This window comes from Acromyrmex echinatior, chromosome 10 (assembly GCF_024713525.1).
Source record: "Acromyrmex echinatior isolate Ae372 chromosome 10, ASM2471352v2, whole genome shotgun sequence".
Classification (NCBI taxonomy): Eukaryota; Metazoa; Arthropoda; class Insecta; order Hymenoptera; family Formicidae; genus Acromyrmex; species Acromyrmex echinatior.
In genome coordinates this window covers 68,661-96,161 of record NC_141861.1, presented here as the reverse complement: position 1 = coordinate 96,161, position 27,501 = coordinate 68,661, and the positions used below count along the sequence as shown (strand labels likewise).

The window sequence follows — 27,501 nt, the reverse complement described above, 5'->3', positions numbered from 1 at the left end:
GATCTAAAAGCATAACCCAATCAGTGCGAAGAAAACTTCCAACAGTTGCAAAATAAACGTTTTGCTGAACGCAATCATTCTGTTCGGTTACATGACATTTCCCCTAAAAAAACTAAAAAAACTAAAAAAAAAATGAAAAATGTTGGTACTTACAAAAATTTCTAGACACGATTTTAATTTGTACGGATTAGTAAGGGTGCGATTACGTGTAGCGCGGTACGCGGTACAGAAACTAACTAGTATATGTAATTGCACCTTGACACTGGCCTAGTTTCCACCGGATCATTTAAACCGGATCAGAATGTAAGAACCAACCAACTACAGTCGAACATTCCCCTATCATTCGATCGTATAGGGGAATATTCGATCGTTGTCGGTTGGTTCTTACATTCTGATTCGGTTTAAACCCTCGGTGGAAACTAGGCCACTGTTAAAGTATTGTAGTAAGTCCATAAGTTTGTGGTGGATTTATGGATGAACTTATTACTTCAATAGTTACTAATTCGTACAAATTAAAATTGTGTTGCTTAAGGATTTTTGTTAGTACCAACATTTACTGCCAGTGCTAAAATAATGTGTACATATATGAAGTTGGAAACACAATGGCTACATTCAGTAGACAATAGTTGGGTGAGCGCTTGCTGCTATTGTATTCTTCCAGATCTAAAATGCTGATTGGATGATCTAAGAAATACACTAATAACAACGAGTGCTCATTCAACTGCATGTTGAGCATGTAAATAGCTGAACGCAGCTATTTAAACAGGTGACGAGTCAAAGCTGTCAAAAGTCGTTCCATGATAGAATCATAAATCATATGATAATGATGCATAATACATTTGATATTTCTTAGTAAATTAATATGACAGCTCGCTCAATCTTGCAAGGTACACGCATATACTTATTGTTACTTTTTATTTAATCAAATGTCTGAACAATATATCTTTAAGTATAGACAAATATTTTGTTTCTCTGTATGTGAAAAATTATAATAAATATTTATATAAAAATTATATTAAATATATATAACTATATATAATTTTTATATTATTAACATTTTTCTTTTTTTTCCATTTGTAGTTTTCGATCAGTATCAGAAGGCGCGATTGCTCTTTGTGCAATCCATTGCAGATTTAGCTTCAAAGTCAAGCAACGTCGATTGTCTGGAAGCAGCAGGTGTCATTGATCTCTTACGTCCTTTATTAGTTGATACTATACCATCCATCCAACATCTGGCAGCAATTGCTATAGGCAAACTAGCGAATCATAATCCTAGACTAGCGCATGCTATCATTAGAAAAGATGTATTGTCACATTTGTTGCAACACATAGACAAACAAAATGTACGAACTCCTTAAATGTAAACATTTTGATAGTGATAGAGAATAAAATTAATCTGAATCGTTGTATTTCCTTGCTCGGAAAATTTTGACATACACAATCATCTTATTAATCTTTTATATATAATTTCCAGATATATCATTATAAGCTGAAGCCGCCTGTATTACCGATAAAGTTAGCGTTTTTATTCCTGTCCAATTAATTTTGTCCGTAGTAATTTCACAGAATAAAAATTTCTTTTCCATAAAAATATATATACTAATATGTACCTGGCGCTGTTGTATTTCGTGTCCAAAGCTAGAAAAAATAAATTACAAATTTCTTTATCCATTTTTATGTCTATATAGCGACCAACGTTAAAGGTAAAATGGATTAAAAAATTTTTTTCCAAATTTAGACATGAAATATAACAGCGCCAAGTACATTAACATGTATATTTTAAAAAAGAATTTTTATTTTGTGAGACTACTACGAAGAAATTGGACGATTAGAAACAAAAACATTAAAAATGCTAGCTTTATCGGTAATACAGACAGCTTCAGCATGCCTTTAATCATTTATACTACATTAACTACATGTACAAGGAATGGACGAAATAATATGAATACCTAGAAAATATACTATTTGCTTGTGACACAGATTATATTATTGGAATAGAGTTATACAATATTTAAATAACTATAATATAATAATATCCCTCACAGCACCAAATATTGCAGCAATATTATTTTGAAAAAGTGCAATATTTCTATACCCGCAAAAATAAAATATTGCTGCAATATTTAGAGAAACATTGCATATTTGTTGCTATAACATTATGCAATATTTCAATAATTATTCCAGTTTTATTAATTGCTAACATATTATTGTGTTTAATATCATATTTCAAAATACATATGATAAAGTTATGAATAAAAAATATTCTGAGGTCTAGAAAGCATATCCAAAAAAGATTGAGGATCTTCTTTAGGAAACTCACTAACTCGATTTGCGTATTCCTTCTTGTAGGCGTTCTCCTAGACGTTTCCTCCTTATGAGAAGCGTATCCTTCTCGTGGCGGGATTGCGTACTTATTTACTGAATTGTAATATTGCAATATATTCTACAAAATATTAAAATTACAATATTTTGCAATATTGTTACAATATTTCCAATAAAATATTAAAATTTCAATATTGTAGCAATATTGCAGCAATTTTTGTAATATTCGGCACTATTGAAATATTGCTACAATATTTCATACTGGGGATTATATTCTTTTAGCAATTTAGCAGAACACGTACCTTTAAATTGGTCATATAAGTACATTAAAGGAGAAAATTTATTTGTCTCTACAAAATCGTTCTCTACATATTATTCAAAATTTAAATATCTTTTCTGGCCAATGCAATCACCTAATTTAAATTTCATCAAATCATTGCAAATAGTTTTTAACAGCAGAAACAGATTTCTTCCTGCAATATTTCTTAAGCGATTGGAAGATGTTCCAGAAGAATGATACATTGCACTATTTAAGCATTAATGACTTTTCAAGCATTTTATAACTCTGTTCCAATAAGGATAAAATCAAGAGACACGATAGTGTCTTGACGCTACGTCAAACGCAGCGATTTGTATTAACGATAAGAACAAATGTTAGGCCAATTAATAAAACGAGTAGTACATTTCCTCAAATAGTAATGGACATTACTTTGTCCATCTTCTATATACTATAAAGATATTTTTTTAACTATTAAATGAAATATATTGTTACAGAAATTTTATAAGAAAGCGGCGCTATTCATTTTGCGGGCGATAGCCAAGCATTCACCGGAGTTGGCGTTAATAGTGGTACACAGTGATGGCTTGCAGACTATAGTTAAATGCTTGGAGGATTTTGATCCTGGGATAAAAGAAGCAGCTGCTTGGGCATTAGGATATATCGCGAGACATAACAAGAATTTAGCTCAAGCGGCGGTGGATGCTAGTAAAATTATCATTAACTTTTTTTCTGTAATAATTATTCATAAGGTATTTTATTAGTTAATCACATCTTCGTCAGACGCGATACCTCTTCTCGTATTGTGTCTGCAAGAACCCGAATTGTATATTAAACAAATTGGTGCATCGGCTATTAGCGACATAAGTAAACATAGCATTGAACTGGCGCAGACAGTAGTAGACGCTGGTGCAATTTTCTTCCTTGCGAAAACTCTACAGGCCAACCTCGATGCCAAAGCAAAGGTAATCTGATACAAACATACAGCTTTGGTCATAAAGTATAGACCCCAAAAATATAATAACGTAAACTTTTTTATATTTAACAAACAATAAATTATAAGATGATTTTATTTAAAAAATAATATTTATTTTTATAACAATTTAAATGTATTGTTAGTTTTTTTTTTATTTTTATTCCATTATTATTCATTTAGAGGAATACATTGAAGGTGTTTATACCGGGATTATCCGTTTACAGGTAAAATATAATTTATGTCTACACAGGATTGTAGGGTAATAACTAGTTATAATAAGTTAAAAATTAAATAAAAAATTAATAACTTTTCAGTTAATTAATTTCCAATTTAATTTAGTTAATAATAAACGGATTAATTTAATTACTTTTAAACATTAATTTATTGACTTTTTCTTTTTAAGTTAAAGTACGGGATACTATATTAAAGACGATGATCGGTTCTTATTATGGAAGTCGCGTGACCATTAAAATTTAAGTGATTAAGGCACAGTTGCACCAATGTTACGTTTGACTTTAAGCGAGGCTTAAAATTCTCTCTACCTCTCTCCTCTTTCAGCTTTAAAGAGAGAAATTGAGAATTTTAAATCTCGCTTAAAGGCTTAAGTAACATTGTGGTAATCGGGCCTAAGAGTAAAAAACTGATAATACGGTACTAATTTTATAGTTTATTAGTTTTGTAGACATATAATATATATATTTAAAATTATATATATATATATATGTATGTGTGTGTGTGTCAGGATTGTGCTGTACATATTTCAAGATGTTGTTTACATGAAATTTTTATACGTATTGTTTATGTTAACTTTAGACAAATCTTTTTCATGTAGACAATAATATTATAAAATTATAAAAGTAATGTAAAGTATTATGTATAAATTATAAATTGAAGAAAGAAGTAATTAAGTTTTATAATTAATATACCTGATTTTAATATTGATAAGAAAAATATTAAATTAGGGAAATTAGTCCTTTTACAAGTTGATAAAAAGACTTTTTTAGAAATTCATATATTTTATTTTTAAAAAATTGGCAATTATACCACTTGATAGAGCAACGTTTCAGCTTTAAGAATCTGTATTTTTAATTACGATACAATGATTTTTAACGGAGTTACAAAGTCAGAATGTTCCTTTTTACTTAATCCGTGAGTAATAAAATTCAGAAATAAAAAATCATAGGGACATTTTTAAAAAACAATTTTGTAGGGAAGGTTTCAAGTTTTCATGAGATAGTCGAAGATTTGCTCAAATTCGTTTTGGGTACGCTACAGATCTATGAAGTGAAAAAAAAATTTTTATTTTTTCCAGCTCGTAGTTTTCTATATGTAAAAATTATAAAACTCATATAAATTCAAAAAATATAGTAATCATTCGAAAGATTTCAAACTTTAAGGATGGGTTTTTACTTGACGCTATGACGCTCATTTTCAGCATCAAAATAGGTCACGTGATTAAAATTGACACTTGATATTCGTACATTTTAATGTGACACTGAAAATGAGTGTCGTAGCGTCAAGTGAAAACCCAGCCTAAAATCTTTTTTTTAAATTTAAATTTTGATCATTTTTAACGATAATATTGATAGGGTGAAGTCTTTTTATCAACTTGGTAAGGGACTTTTCTTCCCTAACTCAATATGTAAGCGAGATAGAAGCTTTAATAACTAGGCGCGCAACAAAGAACATAGACTTCGATAATCGATCTATAAATTATTAACATAAATGACATGTAAAATATAATTTTACATTTACATACGTAGATGTAAATGTTATATGTATATATATATATATCTATATATATATATATATATATATATATTAGGTGTAATAAAAAGAAATCCATTATTTTTCCAATAGATGGCTTTAGTAATCTGTATCTCGTCTACGCGTGATACAGATTACTAAAGCCATCTATTGGAAAAATAATGGATTTTTTTTTACTACACCTAATATATTGGGTCATCTAAAAAGTATCCGCGATTTTTTGTCACTAGATGTGTGTTGATGGTCATATATCTGATGACAAAGTACCGTGGATACTTTTTAGATGACCCATATAATATTTTTTACGTAAACAATACATCTTACTTTACTTATGATCAAAGCTGTATATTAAACATCTGATCGAAATATTGACACTTGAATATAATGTCTGTAGCGTCAAGTGTTATTAGCGCTGAGCAGCATAGCTAAACATTCTGCAGATTTAGCGGAAGCTGTGATCGAAGCAGAGATCTTTCAGGACATTTTGGCACACATAGCGCACCCGGATGAGAATGTCAGTAAAGTCGCGGCGATTTTAACTAGGGAGATCTGCAAACATACGTTTGAGGTAAAAGATGTCGTCATACCTTTTCATTCTGCTTATAACGCAATTTTCACAGTTGGCACAGCTTGTAGTAAACAGCGGAGGTATCGCTGCGCTTATCGAATTAATTGGCATTTCAAAATCGGCGACTAGATTACCGGCAATTATGACACTTGGTTACATCGCTGGTCATTCTGATCAACTGGCTGTGGCTATAATAAGATCTGAAGTATCAATCAAATGCAAGTAATAGCCCGCTAAACACGAAATAACAGTAACATTATACCAGTATTATCATTTCCTATTCAATGTAGTTGTTATGTACACAATGTAGTTTTTATGTTATATTTATATTATTAAATAAGAAATTGTAATATTGATATAATGTTATTATTGCTATTTTGTGCTTAACGGGAGATGATTTTCGTATTGTATATAACAGATTCGTGTTACTTAGGGCATCGCGCAATTAGCAATTGTATTACAAGAGGAAACGGACGATCATATTCTCGCAGTGACTGTCTGGGCTATTGGACAAATTGGCAAATATACGCCCGAACATGCAAAGGCAATTGCGATCGCAAATCTATTATCTAAATTATTGGAGGTATTAATTATTCTTTCCACATTATATTATAGTTAATATTCTTGATTTTACAATTACGATTTCAATAGCTGTACAATGATCCGAGAAGTTCCGAGGATCTCAAGGCAAAATGTTATATAGCACTAAAGCAAATTCTACAAAAATGTACGTATATTGAAGCTCTTGAATCCCTATTGAATGATGTGCCTCCTATCATTCTGAAATATGTATTGGGGCAATTCAGCAAGGTAAGATTTTATAATCTAATCGAGAATCCCTGATGAAATTTTTTCTAAAAATATTTCATACAATCTTCTAGAATTTCTAAATAATTATCGGAATTTCTGGATAATTTTATGAAATATTTCTGGAACTTTTTAGAAAAATTTCTCAGATCTTTGCAAATTGCAACATCAGAAGTGAAAGAGAAATTTTTGAGAAAATCTTCTAAAGTTCTTTATATATTGTATATGCATGAATTCTGATATTCTAAAATTTTTAAAATTTGTCATTTTATAATTTTTAAAGAAAACTTATAAGTCTAAAGTTTAAAGTATTTTCATTTTCAGAAATTTAAAATATAAAAATTTCTTAAAAATATAAGATATGAAATTTTTTTTCATCGGAGAAGACGAATAATGAAAATGCTTTACGTTCGGTAATACGACAAAAGAAATGGCGATACAACCGCGAATTTATTAAATATGAATAACTAAGTATAAAAACTTTCGAAATTGTCAACAATTTGATATAAGTAAGGACTAGTGAAAGTTTTAACGTGGTTAATGGTGCGCAATTAATATTTGACTTCTGAATACCGAGTTTATTTAGACATTTCGATTCCTCTTCGGCTATCTTATTCAGTATACATAGGGTGTGTTCCGATATACACTGCCAGTACTGAAAAATTGTTCCGCTATTACTACACAGCGCGCTACGACAGCATCTAGTTTCCTCAATGACGTCATAAATGATAGCCATATTGTCACTATGACTACTGCGGCTTTCGAGGTGAGGCAGTTACAGTGCAATATGGCGTCGCTTAAAGAAGCACAACGCGTCGAAATATTCAATCCAGAAAATAAAAATATATATGCATTATATTTAACTGCGGAAAAGATGCACATACATGTATATTCATTTTATCGAAAATGACTTTTAAATTCCACATCTGAATATGTATTCATTAACTATGTCCATATAGTTTTTAACATGAGGTCAAACTGCTTGAATTGGTGATCCCATAATTAGTTCATCTTCTTTGGAAGAATCGCTGCTGTTTTTATTCTAAATTTATTGACAATTTAGTACGTTTATCCATGTCTGTTTACACTACTGCCAGTCTACTGCAAAGCCGTTCCGAAATACGACGTTACAGTAATACTGGCAGTATCACAATTTTGAAACGGCTGCGGCAGTGCACTGTTGTGACGTCATGATAGTTGCACTGCCAGTAAAAGGGAAATATACCCATAATAGTGGAGTAAAAGATCGCTCATTGACATAACCGATAGAGTGCATACTCCTTTATGGAACTCCCTTTATGAAACTGTTGCATGAAACAATGTGTAAACTTTGCAGCGAATAGTTATAAAGATTATACGCATATAAGTTTTTGTTGTGTTAAACTAGAAATCTGAGAGAGGACATAACGGCCCAAAACCTGTAACCACAAAATGCTGCCGTGCACTACTGTCCTCTGATAAGGTGGATGTAAACTATGCAATGTCCACTTTTTTTGTCACTAGATGTGTGTTGATGGTCATATATCTAGTGACAAAGTACCGCGGATACTTTTTAGATGACCCAATATTATAGGAATAGGAATACATATTGAGATTTTAACCTATCCGAAACCGTGTATTCTAGTGTATCTGATAGGTTGAAATTTTAATATTTATTTCTGTTTCTAAACTATGTTTCAAAACTCTCCTTCTTTTCTGAAGAAAATTTATTCGAAATATTGAGTCATCTAAAAAGTATCCGCGGTACTTTGTCACTAGATATATGACCATCAACACACATCTAGTATCCTTTAGTACACTTTAGACTCAATATATAGTACACATTATGTATACTAGCATATAGAATAAAATCTTTCTCGGAGAGGAAATTTTGAAACGTAGCCCTAATGTTTGTTCTATTGTGCGTAGACCTTAACTACTTCATAAAAAAATTTTTCGAATGGAATCTACGAAACCATTCTTAAAAAATAATTCGGAAATAATTTTAACTAGAGCGAATAAAGGAAACGTTACAATAGTAATGGATAGATCTAATTATAAACAAATATTATCGTTATTACAATATATTGGAGATCATAACACATATGAGACCCAATGAGAAGTGATAATGAAATCAACGTCGATTTGATGTTGATTTCGTTGTTATTTCTCACTGAGAATTGTTAATAAAGATCCTTCCAGTTACATAACGAGGTAACTTTGAGTACGTTCCAATATTCATTAGCTTCGTTTCCACTGAGGGTTTTCACTGTCGTTCGACTGTAACAGGGGAATACGCGACTATAGTTGGTTGGTTTTTACATTCTAATCCGATTTAAACCTTCGGTGAAAACTAGGCCACTGTCAGTGCTGAAAATCTATAGCACACGTAACGTATATTAGATGCTTTTTATTTGATGACGCAAGTGTCGTTTTATCCTTGTTGACATTCAGAGAGCGACAAAGATAGAACGATATTTGTGTCGGATTTTGTCATCAAATGGAAAGCACTCACTGTACAGTTTCAGCACTGGCAGAGAATATCGAAACGGATCCTTAGAGATTTATTCACTAGGAATATGATTGCGTTCAGCAGAGAAAACAGCTTTGCAATTATTGTAAAATTCTTCTCTGAACGTAGATAATGTTATATTTCAATTGGGAACGGCGCACTTGCACACAATTTAATTGCACACACCACTCACATTAGTCTGTTCCTAGTAATTTTTCACTGCTTTACCAATGAGATTATATTATTTTAAATTAACCAATTAGTGATTTGAGGAATTGATTATACACCCTTTCAATTATGTAATATGAATGTCATTGGCCAAATGAGTTTTTTCGAATTTTATAACAAATGGATTTTTTCGAATTTTATAATAACAAAAAAAAGACAGATTTCTTATAATTAATTTAATTATTCAAAGACAGAACAAATTATTGTTTCCAATCTCTGCCAATTAATGTCTGTTGCCATTTGACTTTGTAACTATTTGTCAACGGATTTAGAACGATGGAATATGCACTCTACCGGCTCTGCCAATTAATGAGCGATCATTTACTTCAATATTATATATGTATACTAAAAATCTCGAAGAGAAGTCAAAATGTCGAAATAAACTCGATATTTAAAAGTTATAGGATATAGATAGTGCAGCTGACTTTTTTATATTTATCGTAATAATATTTATGTTTCTGAACACATGTTGATTATTTAAAAGAATTGTGCTTGTGCTCTCAAGAAGCAATTATGATTGTATAATGTAATTATAAGCGCTCACGTAACTGTAAAGAAATATTGTTTGTTATCATAAATTTTTGTATTATTTTAAAGTTAAAACTGATGGAATAGCTCCGCTTTACCCTATTAGATTAATTACGCACCATTAACCGCACTAAAACTCTTACTCTAGCCCTTACTTATATCAATTTGTTAATAATATAAATACTTTATTAGAGAGTATCTCACATACGTTTTAATGATACGTTATACAAAGTTAATACAAATTTTTTTCTCATTCAATACAATAACGCACTTAGGACATAATTACATGTTACAAAAATTACATAGGATTTTAATAATCGAATGCAAATATAATTCGCTCTTTCACTTGTTGTGGCTTAACAAAGTTCTTGTTTTGTGAACATTTATGATATTTGCGCGATATATTGCAAATGATACGACAAAGCTATACTAACATACAAATTTTTGCTCTACTTAAAAATTGGTCACACGCAACTGCGCATAAGGTAACCTGTAACGTGTATACATATATAAGAATTCCGTGGGCGCGCGCGCGCGCGCCCGCCCCCCCCCCACACACACACACGCACGCACGCACGCACGCACGCACGCACGCACGCACGCACGCACGCACGCACGCACGCACGCACGCACGCACGCACGCACGCACGCACGCACGCACGCACGCACGCACGCACGCACGCACGCACGCACGCACGCACGCACGCACGCACGCACGCACGCACGCACGCACGCACGCACGCACGCACGCACGCACGCACGCACGCACGCACGCACACAAAATATCAGCAACTAATATCTATTCATTTATTTCGAAAACAAAACAATCTTTTCGATTAGATTGCGCCTAACTTAGGTACAGAACATATATGCGATTACGTTACCATTGTGCACATTTTTCAATATCGTGTATGTTCAGAAATATATAATAACAATTCAGAAATTTATAAATATGTAAGAAGTTCTTTCGCTGTTCTTCTCTCTTATCTGTTCTCTCTTTCTACTTTCTTTTTCTTTCTCGAATGTTTTTTTTCTAGGACAGTATGGCACATTTAAAATTCCAAAGAGCGCACATTTTAGTCTTACACGACAGCGAGTGTTCGGATAAGTATAACAGAGACATGTTTGCTCTTATTAAATAAAAATTCATTTAAAAACTATTTAAATGTATTTTAGAAAAATGTTAATCGCACGATTGTTTTCAAGTTAATCTCATCAATTCGCGTTTTATCGTGTTATTCTCTAATGGCAGTATCTAGCTTATACACAAATCGTACAAAAATGTTCGGATATAGAACAATCAAGAACAATCAAGTTAATAAGTGTGGATGATTAACAACAATTGATCGATAAAAATACATTAAAATTTCAAGTGATAAGGCATTTATTTATTTGATATTCGTATTAGTTTTATATGTAAATCTATTTACATGCTCTCAGATAAATATCTTTAATAAATATTAAGCTCGTCAATAATAACACAGTAATTTTAGTACATATTAAAGTGTTATCAATTTGATGAATCGTTTCGAATTGTATCGGCATATTAGCGATTCTATGTTTAGTAGCATTTTTTTTAAATTGTACAACAAAATTTTCTCTCAATCTATTGTAAAAGCGTAAAGAGCATTTAAACGCCGTAATATATGAACATCATGTTTTTACATGAGAAACGACGTATATTTAAGACGAGAAAATACAATTCTATAATGTATAGCAAAATGAAAAATATTGTGAATTTACCAAAACTTTGGATGCAGTTCGAATCTTAAAGCAATTAAGGCGTATATTCGGCTCAGTTCATGCAATCTGTTCAAATATTTCTGCAAAACAAGAAAAAATTATTTAATATCAGACTACTTTTAATGATCAATAAAAACATTTGAAAAATGTAAATTTTAAGATATAATCAAAAATTTATGCGTTTATATATTTAGCCATTGCAGAATAATATTAAAATCAATGACGAAAATGAAAAAAAATAATTCAATAAAAATATATCAATTATCTTTTCAATTGGCAAGTTGAATTATGAGTAAAGAGCAAATTATTTTTCAACTGTTTTTCCTGCATTTTTGCAATAGTTAAAAAGTTTACATGTATGTATGTATATATATATATATTAGGTGTTGGAATTAATTCGTAGCGTTTTTAATGAAAGAATGTTATTTATTTCACATGAGCATTAAAAAATACATTAATGAAAGTACTTCCCATCACTTGTAAAACGCTACGAATTAATTCCAACACCTAATATATATATATATATATATATATATATATATATATATATATATATATATTTGTATAAGAATTTTTTTCCTATTTATGTAAATTTTTTAATTGGCAGTTTTCATTCATTGATCTTGATATTTAGTCAGTGATATACAAACATTTTTTTTTCTAAAAATAATTCCTAAAGATAAAAAGAATAACATGTCAGAAAAAAGAATCAATTATGTAGAAATAAAAATTATTAATTTAATTTCATCAATTTATTACTTTAATTTTATGTTAAAATTTTATGAATTATATAATATTTAATCTAATACAATTCTTGAATAATTGTCTGTAAAATAATTAAGAACAAAGTTGCAGCAATATTATACAGAATTGATATTTTTACACAATTTAAAATGGTCAATATAAAAAATTAGATAAATTCAGATATTTAATTAATATCTTCAGGACCTTTCATTTTTATACCAGTTTACTTATTTGTATACATTTTTTTATATTTCGCGCGTACTCTATGGGTTACATTAAAAAAAAAAATCTAACTGTTATATATATAAAAAATTATTATATTAAAAAATTTGTTATATATATATAAAAAAAGAAAAATATATCGATAAAGTCTATATAGTCTACACACATACACGCGCACACGCGCACACACATACACTCAAATTACACTTTAAAACGTAAATTCTCTATTACTTAATTGATCAAGCAATGATTTAATAATTTAATTTATTCATCTGTTTCGTCATTGGGTTTAATGCTAGCGTAATTGTTCATGTTTCTATTCACCCTTAACATTTTGAGAAAACTGCCTAATACCAATATAGTTTTTCTGTGCCTCCTAAAAATCCCGGCGTACAATTCTTCTCGTACATCTCTTCTGTCACTGACGTCGGAATCGATACTAGATACTGAAACAACTGAAGGTTTTGCCGAGACCGGTTGATGATAATTGTTCTCACTCGTGTTAAGAATCGTGCAATGCTGATTATTTTTCATTTTGGTCATTAACTCCTTTCTCTTTTCTTCTTATTGTTTATTACTGTTCCTCTCCTTAATGTTCCTTAATTGTTCCTCTCATTCACACAAACATATAATTAACAAACTTCATAATTTCTATAAAATGTTAAAATTTTATAATTTTTCAGATATATAAAAAAATGTTTAACTGCAGCTTTTAATAAACTCGTTTTAATAGATAGTATTTGCGCGTGATTTTGGAAAGGAGATCTGATTAGGAGACTTTGCAGAAGAGATGTTACAGATACACTAGTACATATATGTAATAGAATTTGTAGAGATAAAACATTTCTGTTTTTACGTCATTCAAATTGTCACTTATCTTGAAAATTTAAGGCAGTTATCTCGTCTCGTTGTCAGTGTTTTATGTATTTACCGAGCGCTCGCGATTACACGATATCAAAATGTCACTTATGATATGTCTATATGAATGATCTAATGACTATTATAGTAAATCAATGCATTTTTTCTTAAAGTGTAACCCGAACTAGCTATATATTCTTTAATCTCCAATTGTTAAATCATCAATTAAGTTCAAATTATATCAGTCTCTTGTAGTTCCATATAGCTTTTTGATATTTTTACGAGGACACTCGAACGCAAAAGTACAATTTCTAATTTCTTAGAATGTACATTTGTCTACTCAAATGTATTTTCATCTAAAAATACGTCAAATTTAACTTTAAATGGCGCAAATTAAGCACAAATAAATTGTTCGTCAGCTGTTTTCATGGAATTCTCAGGTTGATCCAATAATCTCTCTTAAACTGCAATAAGTGTAAAATTAACAATGATTTTTGATACTTTTGTCATCGGAATTTGATGGAATGTAGCTGAAAACGTACATGTTGCAATATCTTCTGTATGTTGCAATACATCAGTATCGTAGCTTCACTAACGATCCAACATCAAGCAACAAACTGTAACAGAAGAGAGCGAGCAATGTAGATTTAAGCCCAGTTGCACCAATGTCACTTTGACTTTAAGCGAGACTTAAAACTCTATCTGTCTCGTTTTAAAGCTAAAAAGAGACAGAGACAGAGTTTTAAGCCTCGCTTAAAATCAAAGTAACGTTGATGCAATCGGGTCTTAAACAAATAAATAACATTCAGAAACGCAAGCAAGTAAACATGATATAAAATATTTTCAAAAAATCAAAACGCGGCATGTATCTATTCAAATTAAAAGAATTTAAGATGCATAATAATAAAAATACTCGCAAAATAAAAATAAAAATCGCGTAATTAATACAGATCGAAAATTACCCATCAAAGATGGATTTTCAATTTTTTTTTTCATAAATCGTTTTTATACCGTCCTCGTCATTTTGCATAAAGATATTAAAATACAACTATCGAAAAGCAATAAATATGATTCAGATTGTATCGGAATGAAATATTTTAGATATAAAATATCTAGGGTGATTAGATCTCACCTAGGGTAAATTAGGACATTCCTAATCAAAAAGTAGTACAAAAGATATATATCAATTGTATACGAGTCAATTGTGCACGAGTCACAGCGCTAGAAAAAAATAAAAGAAACTCCCTACACAAAAGTCACTGTGATTGCACGCAGCGAGCAATTATTACAGTGTACAAGTAAACCATTCCCGTACAAAAGTAGGCCACTAAAATCCAAAAGTAGGACAAAAAAGGGCATTTTAGGTTAAATTGTACAAAATAAGTTATGTATATTTTAACTCAAAAATAAAAGGAAAAGAATTTTATATATATATATATATATATATATATATATATTTAAAATATATATATATTTAAATATATATTTAAAATCCTAAGAAAATAAAAATATATTTATTTAATATTAGCAAAAAAATATAATATAATATAATATAATATAATATAATATAATAATACCTAATAATTTTTACATTTCTTTATCACAGATACACAGATTTAGTGAGTTTACTATATATTTTATATACGATAAATTTAATAATTTCTGGTCCCTTCGTTCTCTTTTAAAATGAATACTAAAAAGGGTACTCCCCGGACACATTGACTCGACCGGACATCTCCGAATGCTAAAAAGCAAAAGAGTACATGTCCAGCAAAAAATCCACAGACTTCTATAGCTGCATTTTCACATGCCACTCAAACCTGGCCGTTTCAGTAACAAAAAAGATTACGACTTTTGTCGTAAAACTGTTACGACGTTCTTTATAAATAAATAATAACAAATATTGAGTATTTATATTAAAAAATATTAAAGGACGAAATTTTCAACACATACTTTAAAGTCGATCAGTATTTTAAAGTTTTTATGCAAATGTGTAAATGAGAAAAAATAAAACTCTTTGTATATACAATTGTATGTAACGTATAAGTAAAGTTTTCCCCCATTAAAACATTTACATGTAAATTCTTTAAAATACTGAAAAACTTTTATAGAACAGTGCACGATATTTCACAGAAAGTTTCATGAAATTCTGTTGATTATAAATACCGGCTATGGTGTAGGAGGTTGTTTTTCGCAAATGAAGGTAGAATAATAAAATTGGTCAATATGTATTTTGTGAGCGATAAAATCAGTAAAGGTATTACAATGTAAAAAATTTCGAAATCGTTATTTTTAATACTTCTCTTTTGTATGACATACGCTTTGGGGAGATTTTCGCGCATAAAAGAGCACAAAAATCGTCCCTATGTAGCACATTTCGTAGTAAGAGCATGATATTTCACAGAAAGTTTCTTGAAATTCTGCTGATTAGTTTTACAGCAAAAGGGATATGTATGATGTAGGTATTGTCTTCCGTAAATGGGTAACTTTTTTTGCGCTCCGAAGTTTAAATTAATTTATATTACAAGCACGTAGCACATTAACACTAAATTATAGTGTATTTTTGTTTTCGTTTTTTTTTTAATGTGCATTCTAACTTTATTAAGTCAGAAAAAATTATTTCTTACTAAACAGCTAGAGCAATAAAATTGGAATTAGAGCAATAAATTAACATAAAAAGAGCATTAAATCCTCTGTATGTCTCATGTAACTACGCTCGTGTTGGCATTCTAGCTTAATAGAATAGTTAATTTTTTTTTACAGAACATTTTTTTTTTCAAACAATATTAAGATATCATATTAGACTGTCATGTGAACACCTAATAACTAAAAAATAAAGGAGGATCTACAATAGATTCATCTAAACCTTAAGCCATAAAAAAAATGGATGAATCATAGTCAATTATTCTCCACGCATTCGACTGTAGGGAATGAGAGGATGGGCAGAATAAAGGTCTAATCATAAAATCTTAATTTTAACAAAAATTAAAATAACTTGCTACTCTTTTTTATTATACACATTATACATGGGTACAGTTCAAATGAAGTTATGTATTTCTAAAAAGTTACATACATGTTACAATATTTCTCTATTATGATTAATATTATATAAAAAAGCTAATCTCCAAAAAAGGGCCTAAGTAGAATTATGCCTTTATTCCGCCCATCCCCTTAATTGATCAATTTCTTATAGTTTCTTTAAGACTTAAAATACCTATTGTAGATCTGGATAAGCGGTCAAATTTTTAGTGCTGAAACAATTCTGTAATGTAAATTTATATCCTGCAAACTGTCGAATTTATTTTCAGATTTGAAACGCAATCTTAACAAAACTGGAAACAGTAATTACTGATTCAGTCAAATAACATTGATGCTCATAGACATCATTACAATAATCTTTAAGTAACTTAATATAAAATCTGTGTAAACAATTTTATAGCGAAAATATTATCTCGAAAAACATTTTTTAAGAAAATAATTAAAATTCTTTAACGAAATAATAAAATTAACAGAACAATAAATTTTTACTTTGGCATACATAAATTTTTTCTTTGACAACTTTTTAGCAACAAGTAAAAAGAATTAGTTAGATTCTGCTCATTTGATTCTCCTAACTCATAAGATGTATTCTCAATTCATTGAAGTCGACTTTTTTATTGTGAGAAACGATATAATTCTTCAATAAATAATTCAGTTGTTTCCGCTTGTTCAATTTGTTAATGTTATATTTCTACGCATACAGATTTTACCGAATGATACAAGGGCAAGAAAACTGTTCGTAACATCTGGTGCCTTAAGAAAGATACAAGAGATTCAAGCTGAACCGGGTACTACCCTGTCAGAATATATAACAATTATTAACTGCTGTTTCCCAGAAGAGATCGTCAGGTTATATTCCTTTTCTATATCTTCATCGTTTAATATAAATTATAAAAATATTCTAAAAAATAAAATGCCAACACTAATTATTCATGTGTATTTTATACAAAATGAATATTATAACGCATACGTTTCGACCTACGATCAAAGTCCTCTTCAGTACAGAGAAATTTACTTAAACTATTAATTATAAAATTATATAATGATAGCGCATGCGAGTATAATAAACTAATAACGTATAAAATACGAAAAAACTGTGGTAATGATATCCGAGTTAATCTTGGTCAAATTACTAAATTTACTAAAAAAGAAAAGAGATTTTTTTGTTTTGAATTGACCGACCAAAAGAAAATAAAAAATATTTTAAATTGCTAACATGAAGTTATCCAAAAAAATATGAAAATAAACTTACTTGACTGTCAAGATTGAACTGTTTCATTAAGATAAGTTGTACATGTTCCATTAGACTGTTCCATTTATTGTGTAGTACAATTATGAATAAATTAAAAAGTTAATATAAATAATAATTAAAATCAAATTTTAGTTCACTTATGAAACAAATTAAGAGTTATTAGACACGACCTAACTGTTTGGTAGATGAATGTAAAATGAAAATTGAGAGAAACAGTGGACAACAGAACATGTACTTACAATAAGTATAAATAATAAATAATATAACCAAGGATAAACGATATAGATTGGAAGCATTACGTCTCTGAAAATAGATCTATATATAACGGATCAAGAGAAAGTGTCTCGTTTTGTAAATTCAAGTCTGTTTTTTAATATGTATCATCTCTGATAACAATTTTTTATGTAAAATTTGCTCTTTGTCTAAAATATGTACGTCCCAAACAAATTCATGAAATGAGTCCATACGATGTTGTGCGATAACCGAATGATGGGTCATATTTTTGTTATAATATGATTCCTATGTTCACTTATGCGCGTTTTAAGGCATCTGCTTGTTTGTCCAACATACGATGCATCACAGTCCTTGCACTCAATCTTATATACAACATTAGATTGAGGTAGCGCATCTTTCTGGACTTTAATAAATTTATTAAGCTTATTTATGTCTCTATAGGCCATACGTATAAAACATGTTTTAAGAAATTACTGATTTTATTAGAAATATTAGGAATAAATGGTATAGAGAAAAATTTTATATTATTGATTTCTGCTTGTTGTTAATTGTTTATCAGGGTTGTTAATTGTTTATCAGTAAAAAATGTTTATCGTCAATATGATTAAAAAGATCGAATTTATTGTAGTCTTTTTTTAATAGTTAAAATATCAAGCTTAGGGACTAACTATTATTAAGAAGAATTTTTATAATTAAGTCATAATTCTTTTTATGAAAACTTGGATGAGAAAGTAATAAAACTCTATCAATCAAACCAATAATCGTGACCAATTTTTTGACAGAATGGATGCCATGAGAAATAATTGAGAAAATGACCCGAGAATGTAGGTTTATGATATCAATCAAAAATAAGAGTATCCTCTTTTTTTATCAAGCAAATGTTTAATGAGTCTCCACTAATTTCCATTGTAAATTGTAGCCTTGGGTGGTAAGAATTAAATTTAATAAGAATCAATTTGAGCATTGTCAATAGCTAAAGCAATGTCGTCATACATATCGTACATAAAACAATGGTGTCACAGAAAGTTTATTTAACGAAACTGACTCTAAGTCCTGTATGACTATATCAACAAGTATGGGAGATAGTCGAAAGTCCATGGGTAAACCAAAAGTTTGTCTATAAAATTTGTCACTAAACTTGAAAAAAGTAGAATTCAACTAATTTTAGTGCTTTCAAAAATTCCGTTTTTGAGATGTCAGTATTTTTTTCTATAAGATACTATCTATTAGATATTCCATCGAGAACTAGATCTATTGGTAAATATTAGTAAAAAGTGATATTACGTCTAGAGATAAAAGAGAAATTTCAGCAGGAATTGTTAATTTCGAGATTTTTTTTTCAAAAAATAACTGTTAACTGTAAAGCTATTAGCCGGGGAGCTAAACTCTTATTAATGATCTTATGTAGAAAAGATGCTAAATAATGGAGCGGCTTCCAACAGATGAAACTATGACTCTCAATGTTTCTTCCTTTTTTTTTTTAGTAAATTTAGTAATTCGATGACAAAAATTAATTCGGATATCACTATCACAGTTTTTTTATATTTTATACATTAATTTTTCATATGTTGATAGTTTATACTCGTATGCACTATCATTATGTAATTTTATAATTAAAGTAAATTTAAGTAAATTTCTCTGTACTGTGAAGAGGACTTTGACCGTAGATCGAAACGTATACGTTATAATACTTTATTCACTTTGAATAAATGGCATAAAATACACACGAATAATCAGTGTTGGCTCAATTGGCATTTTATTTATTATTTTTTAGATTTTTTTTAGAGCTTATTGATTATCTTGTAGAAAAATATTCTTTTACAAAATAATTCTACCACACGCATGATCTTCTATCATTTCCATTTCTCAAAATTATTTTAATATCATAATTATCTTTGATTCTCTTGTTAAATCTATTTTGTATGTGTGAAAAATTCTCTACAAATTTCCATTAAAATATTTCATTAATCTTTTCGAAGACCAGTCTGTCGGAGTTGAGTCATTAATTATATATAATATTAAATGCACAGTGTACAATTCTTGATGATAATTTTTGGGTCATCTAAAAAGTATCCGCGGTACTTTGTAGTCACTAGATATATGACTATCAACACACATCTAGTGACAAAAAACTGCGGATACTTTTTAGATGACCCAATATATAATTTAGCTCACAGAACAAAAATTAATAAAGTTGGGCTTATACCCATTTTTTGCATGGATGGATTTGGCAGAAAAAAGCGTCGTTCTATCCCGCGGACCGAGATATCAATCGTTAAAGTTGACGATTATTCAGGTTAGGAAATCTGTCATAGCGATGAAATGTAGCGACACGATAATTGTCGACTTTGTATCGTGGTCGTATGTGTATGATGTATGATAGAAATGGGTAATTTGTGAACGAAAGCGTAAAATGAATGAATCTTTTATGTGAACTAGATGAACTAATTCACAATTCTCAAACGAAGTAGGTCAAATTAAACTACTTTATCGATGAGCGACAATTGTCAAATTAGAAGCTTTATAGTTCCTGGTGAACAAGTAAACACGTGGTGAAATATACGTAGTCCAACCTTTTTATTGTGTATGTCTTTCTAAGTAAAAATAATTTGTTGCGCACTTTTTTGCAACAATTCGTCGTCAAAAGGCTAGATAATGACCGTGGTCCGATTCATGCTGACGACGCTCATGAGCATCATATGTTTCGTTTAATATTTGATAAACAAGGATAAAATGATTTTTAAGCGTGTGAGCGTGAATCGGACCGCGGCCAATATCATATATTTCAAACAACTAGCGCAAGAAAAATGTCTGACTGTCATTTTCAAAAGCGTGATCAGACTCTACACAGAACACATACAATAGACTCTAATTAGAAGGTCTTTAGTGGGCTTCGAGTCATTAACGCGTTCACAATAGCGATACATACAATGCATGTGAAAAAATGTTGGACGAGTAGTTTGCGACTAAAGTCCTAGATAAATCAGAGAAACGACAGGTGCGGTCGATAATCGAAAAATCGATAAATCATCGCCATTCTCTTTTACCATGGAGTAATCAAAATCAATCAAAACGCATATATGTAGTATTACCATCGACATATAGAATGGACTATCGATAGCAGTGGTGGAGGTAGAAACACAAGTAGAGTGAGAGACAGATAAATGGATGATTGGTTGGAACAGTATCTTGCTGGATCAACAACTAATCAGGCTTAGTAAACAGAGAAAGAACGTTCATCCATTTATCTGCCTCTCACTCTACTGGTGTTTCTACCCCCACCATCCGTAGTCCATTCTACATTATATATGCGAGAAGTATTACATACATGTCAAAATGTCGAAGTAAGATTAATTCTTTTTGAAAACTAAAATCTAAGGTACGGTTAATGCGATGTTACAAATGCTCTAAAGTGTTTTTTGGCTGGTCAATTCGTAAAATTCTTTCTTCTAATTGGTCAATCAAACGCTTCAAAGCATTTAAAGTGAAACTTTGATCGCAGCTTAAACCCGAAATCTAACAGCACTCTGACATCGAACGCTGATTGACGAAAAGCCGGTTGTGGCGGTAAAATTTACTCCCCCCCCCCCCCCCATCACCCGTTTTTCATCAATCAGCGTTCGGGGTTAAAGCGTTATTGTCCACACAAGAATCCGGGCTAATGCTTACCGCATACTGGACGCGATGAGCGATAAACGACATCCAATGAGAGTTTTGCTTTGTATTGTCACGTGAAAAAAAGCAGAACTTTTATTGGATATCGCTCGTCGTTCATCGTTCATCGCGTTCAATATGCAGTAGGCATAATTCTACTTAGTGTATAAGAAAATGGCGCTGAATCACGTAATTTAGCCAGCCAATCAGACCATTTCCTCACCTTTCTGATAGACCTAGGCCTCTATTCGCGACAAACTATTTTGGTGAACGGATCTTTTCAGTGAACTAGTTGTGTGAACTAGTTATTAAAGTATACGCATCAATACGTGTCTGCATGGTAGAGTTTATGCCGAGAACAAAAAAATTTTCTAAGATCTCACTTTTAAAATTTTTTGTCATCTGTTTCGGCATAAATTCCACTTCACAAACACGTATTGTATATACTTTAATCCTGGAAAAGAATTTTCGAATCTGTAAAAGAGGAAAAAAGTAATTGTTATACAAAAATTATGATTTAATCGGTAATACAGATGACTTTAGGATCCTCTAAAGGACCTCAGCACAAAGATAGTCGTAACTGAGTCCTGAAACATGAGTCATAGTCATAGGTCAATGCACAATGTTTTGTTAATCTACTACAACTTATGTTCTATGACTCAGTTATGATCGCTTGTGTTAGACCGTAACTCGGAATTAAATCATAATCGGACATAAAAAATTATAGTCTAAATTTATTAGAAAAAAGTTGAAATCAAAATTTGAAGGATTACAATCGGATGATTTTGCAAACTTTGCATATATAAATGGAATTTTTACACAAAGTTTTAACTTTTACTTTGAAAAAATTTTAAACGAAAAATAAAAGGCAAGAGATTAAGGATAGATTTCTTTATTTAAATTGTAAAATAATAATATCAACTTGAACAAATCAGTTGAATTATATTTATTAAACTTGAAATTTATAGGAACATGGGCGTGAGCGATATAGCCATGTATATAGTTATAGATTATTTAAAAGAAATGTTAGCTCTAAACTTTGATCCATATAAAAAAATAATTATCTTTAATATCATAATTTATAATCATTTATTTACAATCATATTCTGTTATACAAACAAATTCTTTGCTTTAAAACAAATTCTCTGCTTGGAAAACAAAATCTCTGCTTTAAAAATACAAATTTTTTGTTTTAAAACAGAAACTCTCTGCTGTAGAAACTATACAAGACTATAAAAACTATAAAATTATACAAGAGAAAATAATGTGTTTTTAAAGCAGAGAATTTATATTTTTAAAGCAGAAAATTTGTGTTTATAAAGCAGAGAATTTGTTTTTAAAGCAGAGAATTTGTATTTATAAAACAGAGAATTTGTATAATTAAAGCAGAAAATATTTATTCTAATCTCACTTACATGTTCTCATGTCCCTCTAGTTTATACCATCGATGTGACAGATATCTTAACCTGAATAGTTGTTAAGTTGAACGATTTTAATCTCGGTTCGCGGGGCAGAGCGACACATTTTTTCCTGCCAGATTCTTTCGTTTCATGCAGAAATAAGCGTCGAATAAGTCCAATTTTATTGATTTTTGAGCTGTGGAAGTTAAACTGATAATTACCTAGCTCCGATTCATATCGCAAAGTGATTCTTACATTTTTGTACAAGAATCAAAATGAAAGTCTAATTTCTTTGAAAAAGAAATGACAGATATTTATGACACATAGCAAACATTAATAGAATAAATTAACTACTATACAAACTACTACTTGCTTGTATAACCTTTTTTTATCACAATTGAGATACTTACACGATAGGTAAAGACAATAATTTCGTGTCTATTAAAAATCCAAGCTAAAAAGCGCTACTATATCATTATGAAGCCAGTGTTTGCAAATAGCTGCCGTGGCTCTGTTTCCTCAATGTCGTAATTTAAATCGATCGAATGATAAACGACACGCCTGCCATATTGTCACACATGGACGGATTCATAGATGTTGCTCAAGATTCGACAGAGCTTAAGCGAGTGCTTGAGATGTCATGAACCAATCAAAAGGCTGGTGTTCATATTTTCAGTCAGTTCTTATTTTAAGATCGACTTAAGGCCGCATACAAAATTCCGTGATAGTATATGTAAGAGGTAAACTTAAGTCGACAATTAGGATACTGCTTTAGATTACGTATCTAACGAAAATGAAAATAACAGTAAACTTATCCATAACCTTGCAATAAGGCGAGTTTCAACAGGTTAAAATTCACCTTATTGCAAGATTGGATAAGTTTACTCCATGTAATGGATAAGTTATGTCCATTTCCGTTAGAGTATATAGATCTAAAGCAGTATCTTGATTGACTCATCAGCTTAAGTTCACGTCTTAAGGTTACTGTTACGGAAATTTTGTCGCGGTTCTAAGTAATGTTTTAAGTCATTAATGCGGCCTTCTGATTGGTTTATGACATCTTAAGATTTAAATATAAGACCGGCCTTTAGAGCCATATCAGCATCTTAAGACACTGCTTGAAATGACCTTTCGCGTCGCTTTAACATGCTCTAAAATGTTCCTATTATAACATTTACTCTAACGCTCGTTGAAGTGAGTACAAGCTATAATAGGAGCACATTGGAACATGTTGGAGACGCGAACAAATTTCTTGAGATTAAAAACGGACTATAGATACCGATCCATAAGTCTGTTTTTTTTATTGCTGCACTTTCTGCACAGTGGTACACACAGTGCAATGAAATGAAACAAATATAAAAAGTATCCGCGGTACTTTGTCACTAGATATATGACCACCAACGCACATCTAGTGACAAAAAACCGCGGATACTTTTTAGATGACCCAATATATTATATGTTTGTTGCACTTCAACTTAGGCTAGAGTCCCATGAGGCGTATTTATCGCGTAACCGCGTAATCAGTCAGAAGCGATCCACTGCTGTTTGGTATCGTGTTTTACTGATTGCTGATTGATTACGCGATACGCGATACACGTCAAATATATCTCATGAGACTCCACCCTTATTGGCAGGATTTAAAGTATAACAATAAAAAACAGACTTCTTGATTCGAAATCTGTTTACGGTTTGCACGCTCACGCACTTTAGAGGTGCTTTTTCATGCTGACGCTTGACATTCATTTTCAATATCAAAGTAAATCGCGTGACAGAAATTGACGAATATTAAGCATAAGGGTATATCTACACCAATTTACATAGCCATATAAATGTATGCATAAAGAAAATTATCCAATTACATTTTACATGCCACTTTAAAAGAGAAATGCAATCGGGGATAATCTTCTTTATGTATGCGTTTATGTGGCTATGAAATTTATATGGATATACCCTAAATCATGCATTTCATCACGTGACTTATTTGACGCTAAAAATGAGCGTCGTGTGCCAGCATGAAAAGATACCTTCAGGCTGCTATTTGTGCGTTCTTGTAGTACGACAAAAGCCCTGTGCATAATGGAGGAAATATTAGGAATAGGAATAAATATTAAGATTTCTAACCTATCAGATATCAGTTACATTGAAATACACGGTTTTTAATAAGTTGAAATCTCAATATTTATTTGTATCCTGATATATTTCCTCCCTTGCGTGTAGGGCCAAATTTTTCGAGATTGTTGATTACTTATGAGATAGGAAGATTCGAGGATCTCTTTGTTCTGTACATTTAGGTTGTTTTCACATGCAGCGTAACTTGTGTAAGCGTAACTTGCGTCAACCAATCAAATCGTTTTAATTGGAATAACACATAGTAACTGATGCATTTTGATACGATTTGATTGACGCAAGTTACGCTTAGGGTGTTATTACATTAATTAATTAGTCTTAATTAAATTAGTAAGTTAATATTGTCCTCTGCATTTCTGCATTTCCATGCATCAAGTAATGAGACTCTTACGCAAATTAAACAAAGAGCACAAACTCTTTCATAGTGCATATGGAAATCAACCAATCGAAATTTTTTTTCCATGGAATGGGAGGAAAAGAAAGAATCTGATTAGTTGATTCGCTTATGCATTATGCGTTATGCGTTATGCAAAAGTTTGTGCTGCGGCCTTTAGGGTATATCCACACAACTTATAATACATAGCCGCATAAAAAAATTATCCAATCACATTTTACATACGTCTTTATAGGAGAAATGCGATTGGATAATTTTTTTTATGCATACGTTTATATGGCTATGCAAGTTTGTGTAGATATACCCTTACGCTGCGTCAATAACAGTGAGTGCTTACTCAATAGTTTATTGAACACAGCCTATGACAACCTTCAATGTAAGTTTTGAATTTATTGACTATTATTGTTTAATTTATTGTAATTTTTAATTACTTGTTGCGTTCATCAACTTTTTATATTAATTTTACAGTACAGTTGATTAAACGTTTAGGTATTCTACTAAATACTAAGGTGTTTTATTAATTTTACTCATGGTACTTCTCTCATTTATTATTTTCTCCAACTATTTCTTTGTGACATGGACACTTTTGTCCATGATCATTAATTTGTAAATTCAGTGATACACTGAAGAGGACTAAAAGCGCGCGAGAATCGAAATGTTAAAATTATTAAAGTACAAACAAATTTTTATATATGCCGGTCAACCAGTGTTGGTCCTGATTGGCTTCAACCTGTCAATATTTTTTTTAAAGACAATAGCTGAAAGAACATAAACTTTTTTCATTTCTTAAACTTGTGTATCACAAATTGTTTCAGATACTATTCACCTGGTTATCCAGATAGTCTTTTAGAAGCTGTAGAGCAATACCAGCCAAAACATCTTTTCGTTTTCCATCATAAATCGTCGTCTGAAAATACAGAGGCCAGCTTGTAATAACAATGAGAGATAATTATAAATTATAATTGTTTCTATCTTTATTATATTCTGCTCGCATAATAATATAAGAAATATTTATGAATATGTTTTATAATTAAAAATCTTTCATTCTTATCGCATATAACAGTTTAATAAATTTTAAATCTACATTAATAATTTTATTATCTAGATGACTTTAACTATGTGATTTAGTAACAGACAATTGTATTTTTTTTTTAATGAAAAAGGTAGCAGAATGTTACATTCAAATCCCAGCCTTTACTTTGCTGAAATGGGCATGGAAGAACATCTCTGAAATTGTAACAATGGATCAATAGCTGCCCATATAGCACAAAAAAATTGTAGAAACATTGCAGAATGATTTTACTGAAACAATATTGCATGATGGTTGCGAAATTATCGTTGCTGAATCATTGTTGTAAAATTCCAACAATATTAAGATGTCCGCTTTTTAGATTGCAACAAAACGTTCCAGTACTGCAATGTAATGTATTTGGATAAATTTTTACGAAGACTCTCTAAAATTAAAACTATTTCTATATATATATCTCACTAATTGTAATTTTTCTACAAATCACATTGCTTTCCAAAAGCAATTTTTTATGATAAAATCATAAAATATTCCAATAAATATAGTATTAATTCTAAAGGATAAATTTATTCGCAAGGATGAAGTATGTATGTGTCTCAAAAAAATTACAAATATTATCCACATTAATATAATAATACAGTCGCTTGGTAAGTTAATCATGAATTAAGTTAATCGCAGTGATTCTTTTTAATTCGAAACCATTCCGAATCAACTAAAATCAATTAAAAAATGACGGTATAAAATTTATCAATAAACTTCAGACACTGGTTTATTCTTGCGTTCACATCAGGCATAAATACATCATCGATCGCATAATTCATATTTCGATAAATCGTTTTCAGC

At 30.5% G+C, this 27,501-nt stretch overlaps 2 protein-coding genes across 14 annotated transcripts in view; one reads left to right on the top strand and one right to left on the bottom strand.

The window, feature by feature from the left end:
• The first annotated feature begins 334 nt into the window (after positions 1 to 334).
• LOC105148520 (sperm-associated antigen 6) lies at positions 335 to 26,683 on the top strand. Its single transcript, XM_011060315.2, has 10 exons — positions 335 to 887; positions 1,081 to 1,343; positions 3,097 to 3,307; positions 3,383 to 3,564; positions 5,737 to 5,910; positions 5,963 to 6,115; positions 6,344 to 6,493; positions 6,562 to 6,720; positions 17,274 to 17,419; positions 26,447 to 26,683. The coding sequence occupies exons 1-10, from the start codon at positions 863 to 865 to the stop codon at positions 26,562 to 26,564; spliced, it is 1,581 nt and encodes a 526-aa protein (XP_011058617.1). The 5' UTR covers positions 335 to 862; the 3' UTR covers positions 26,565 to 26,683.
• LOC105147548 (uncharacterized) overlaps positions 10,149 to 27,501 on the bottom strand; it is a 32,205-nt gene continuing 14,852 nt past the window's right edge. Inside the window, exons 1-6 of one of the 13 annotated variants that reach the window (XM_087410547.1) lie at positions 23,521 to 23,774; positions 23,126 to 23,306; positions 21,934 to 22,184; positions 14,074 to 14,148; positions 12,998 to 13,995; positions 10,149 to 11,787 (exon numbers count right to left, since the gene is read on the bottom strand). In XM_087410547.1, the coding sequence (XP_087266673.1) occupies positions 11,704 to 11,787; positions 12,998 to 13,216 (303 nt within the window). In that variant the 5' untranslated portion in view covers positions 13,217 to 13,995; positions 14,074 to 14,148; positions 21,934 to 22,184; positions 23,126 to 23,306; positions 23,521 to 23,774 and the 3' untranslated portion in view covers positions 10,149 to 11,703. The other 12 variants (XM_087410548.1, XM_087410546.1, XM_087410558.1 and 9 more) reach the window with 12 other exon arrangements.

What these genes read in the sequence shown, in the direction of transcription:
- LOC105148520 (XM_011060315.2), top strand. Translation starts at nt 863, where the DNA reads ATGACAGCTCGCTCAATCTTGCAAG. An exon ending in AGCTCGCTCAATCTTGCAAG is followed by an intron (nt 888 to 1,080) that starts GTACACGCATAT and finishes TTCCATTTGTAG; the next exon opens with TTTTCGATCAGTATCAGAAG. An exon ending in TATTATCTAAATTATTGGAG is followed by an intron (nt 6,494 to 6,561) that starts GTATTAATTATT and finishes CGATTTCAATAG; the next exon opens with CTGTACAATGATCCGAGAAG.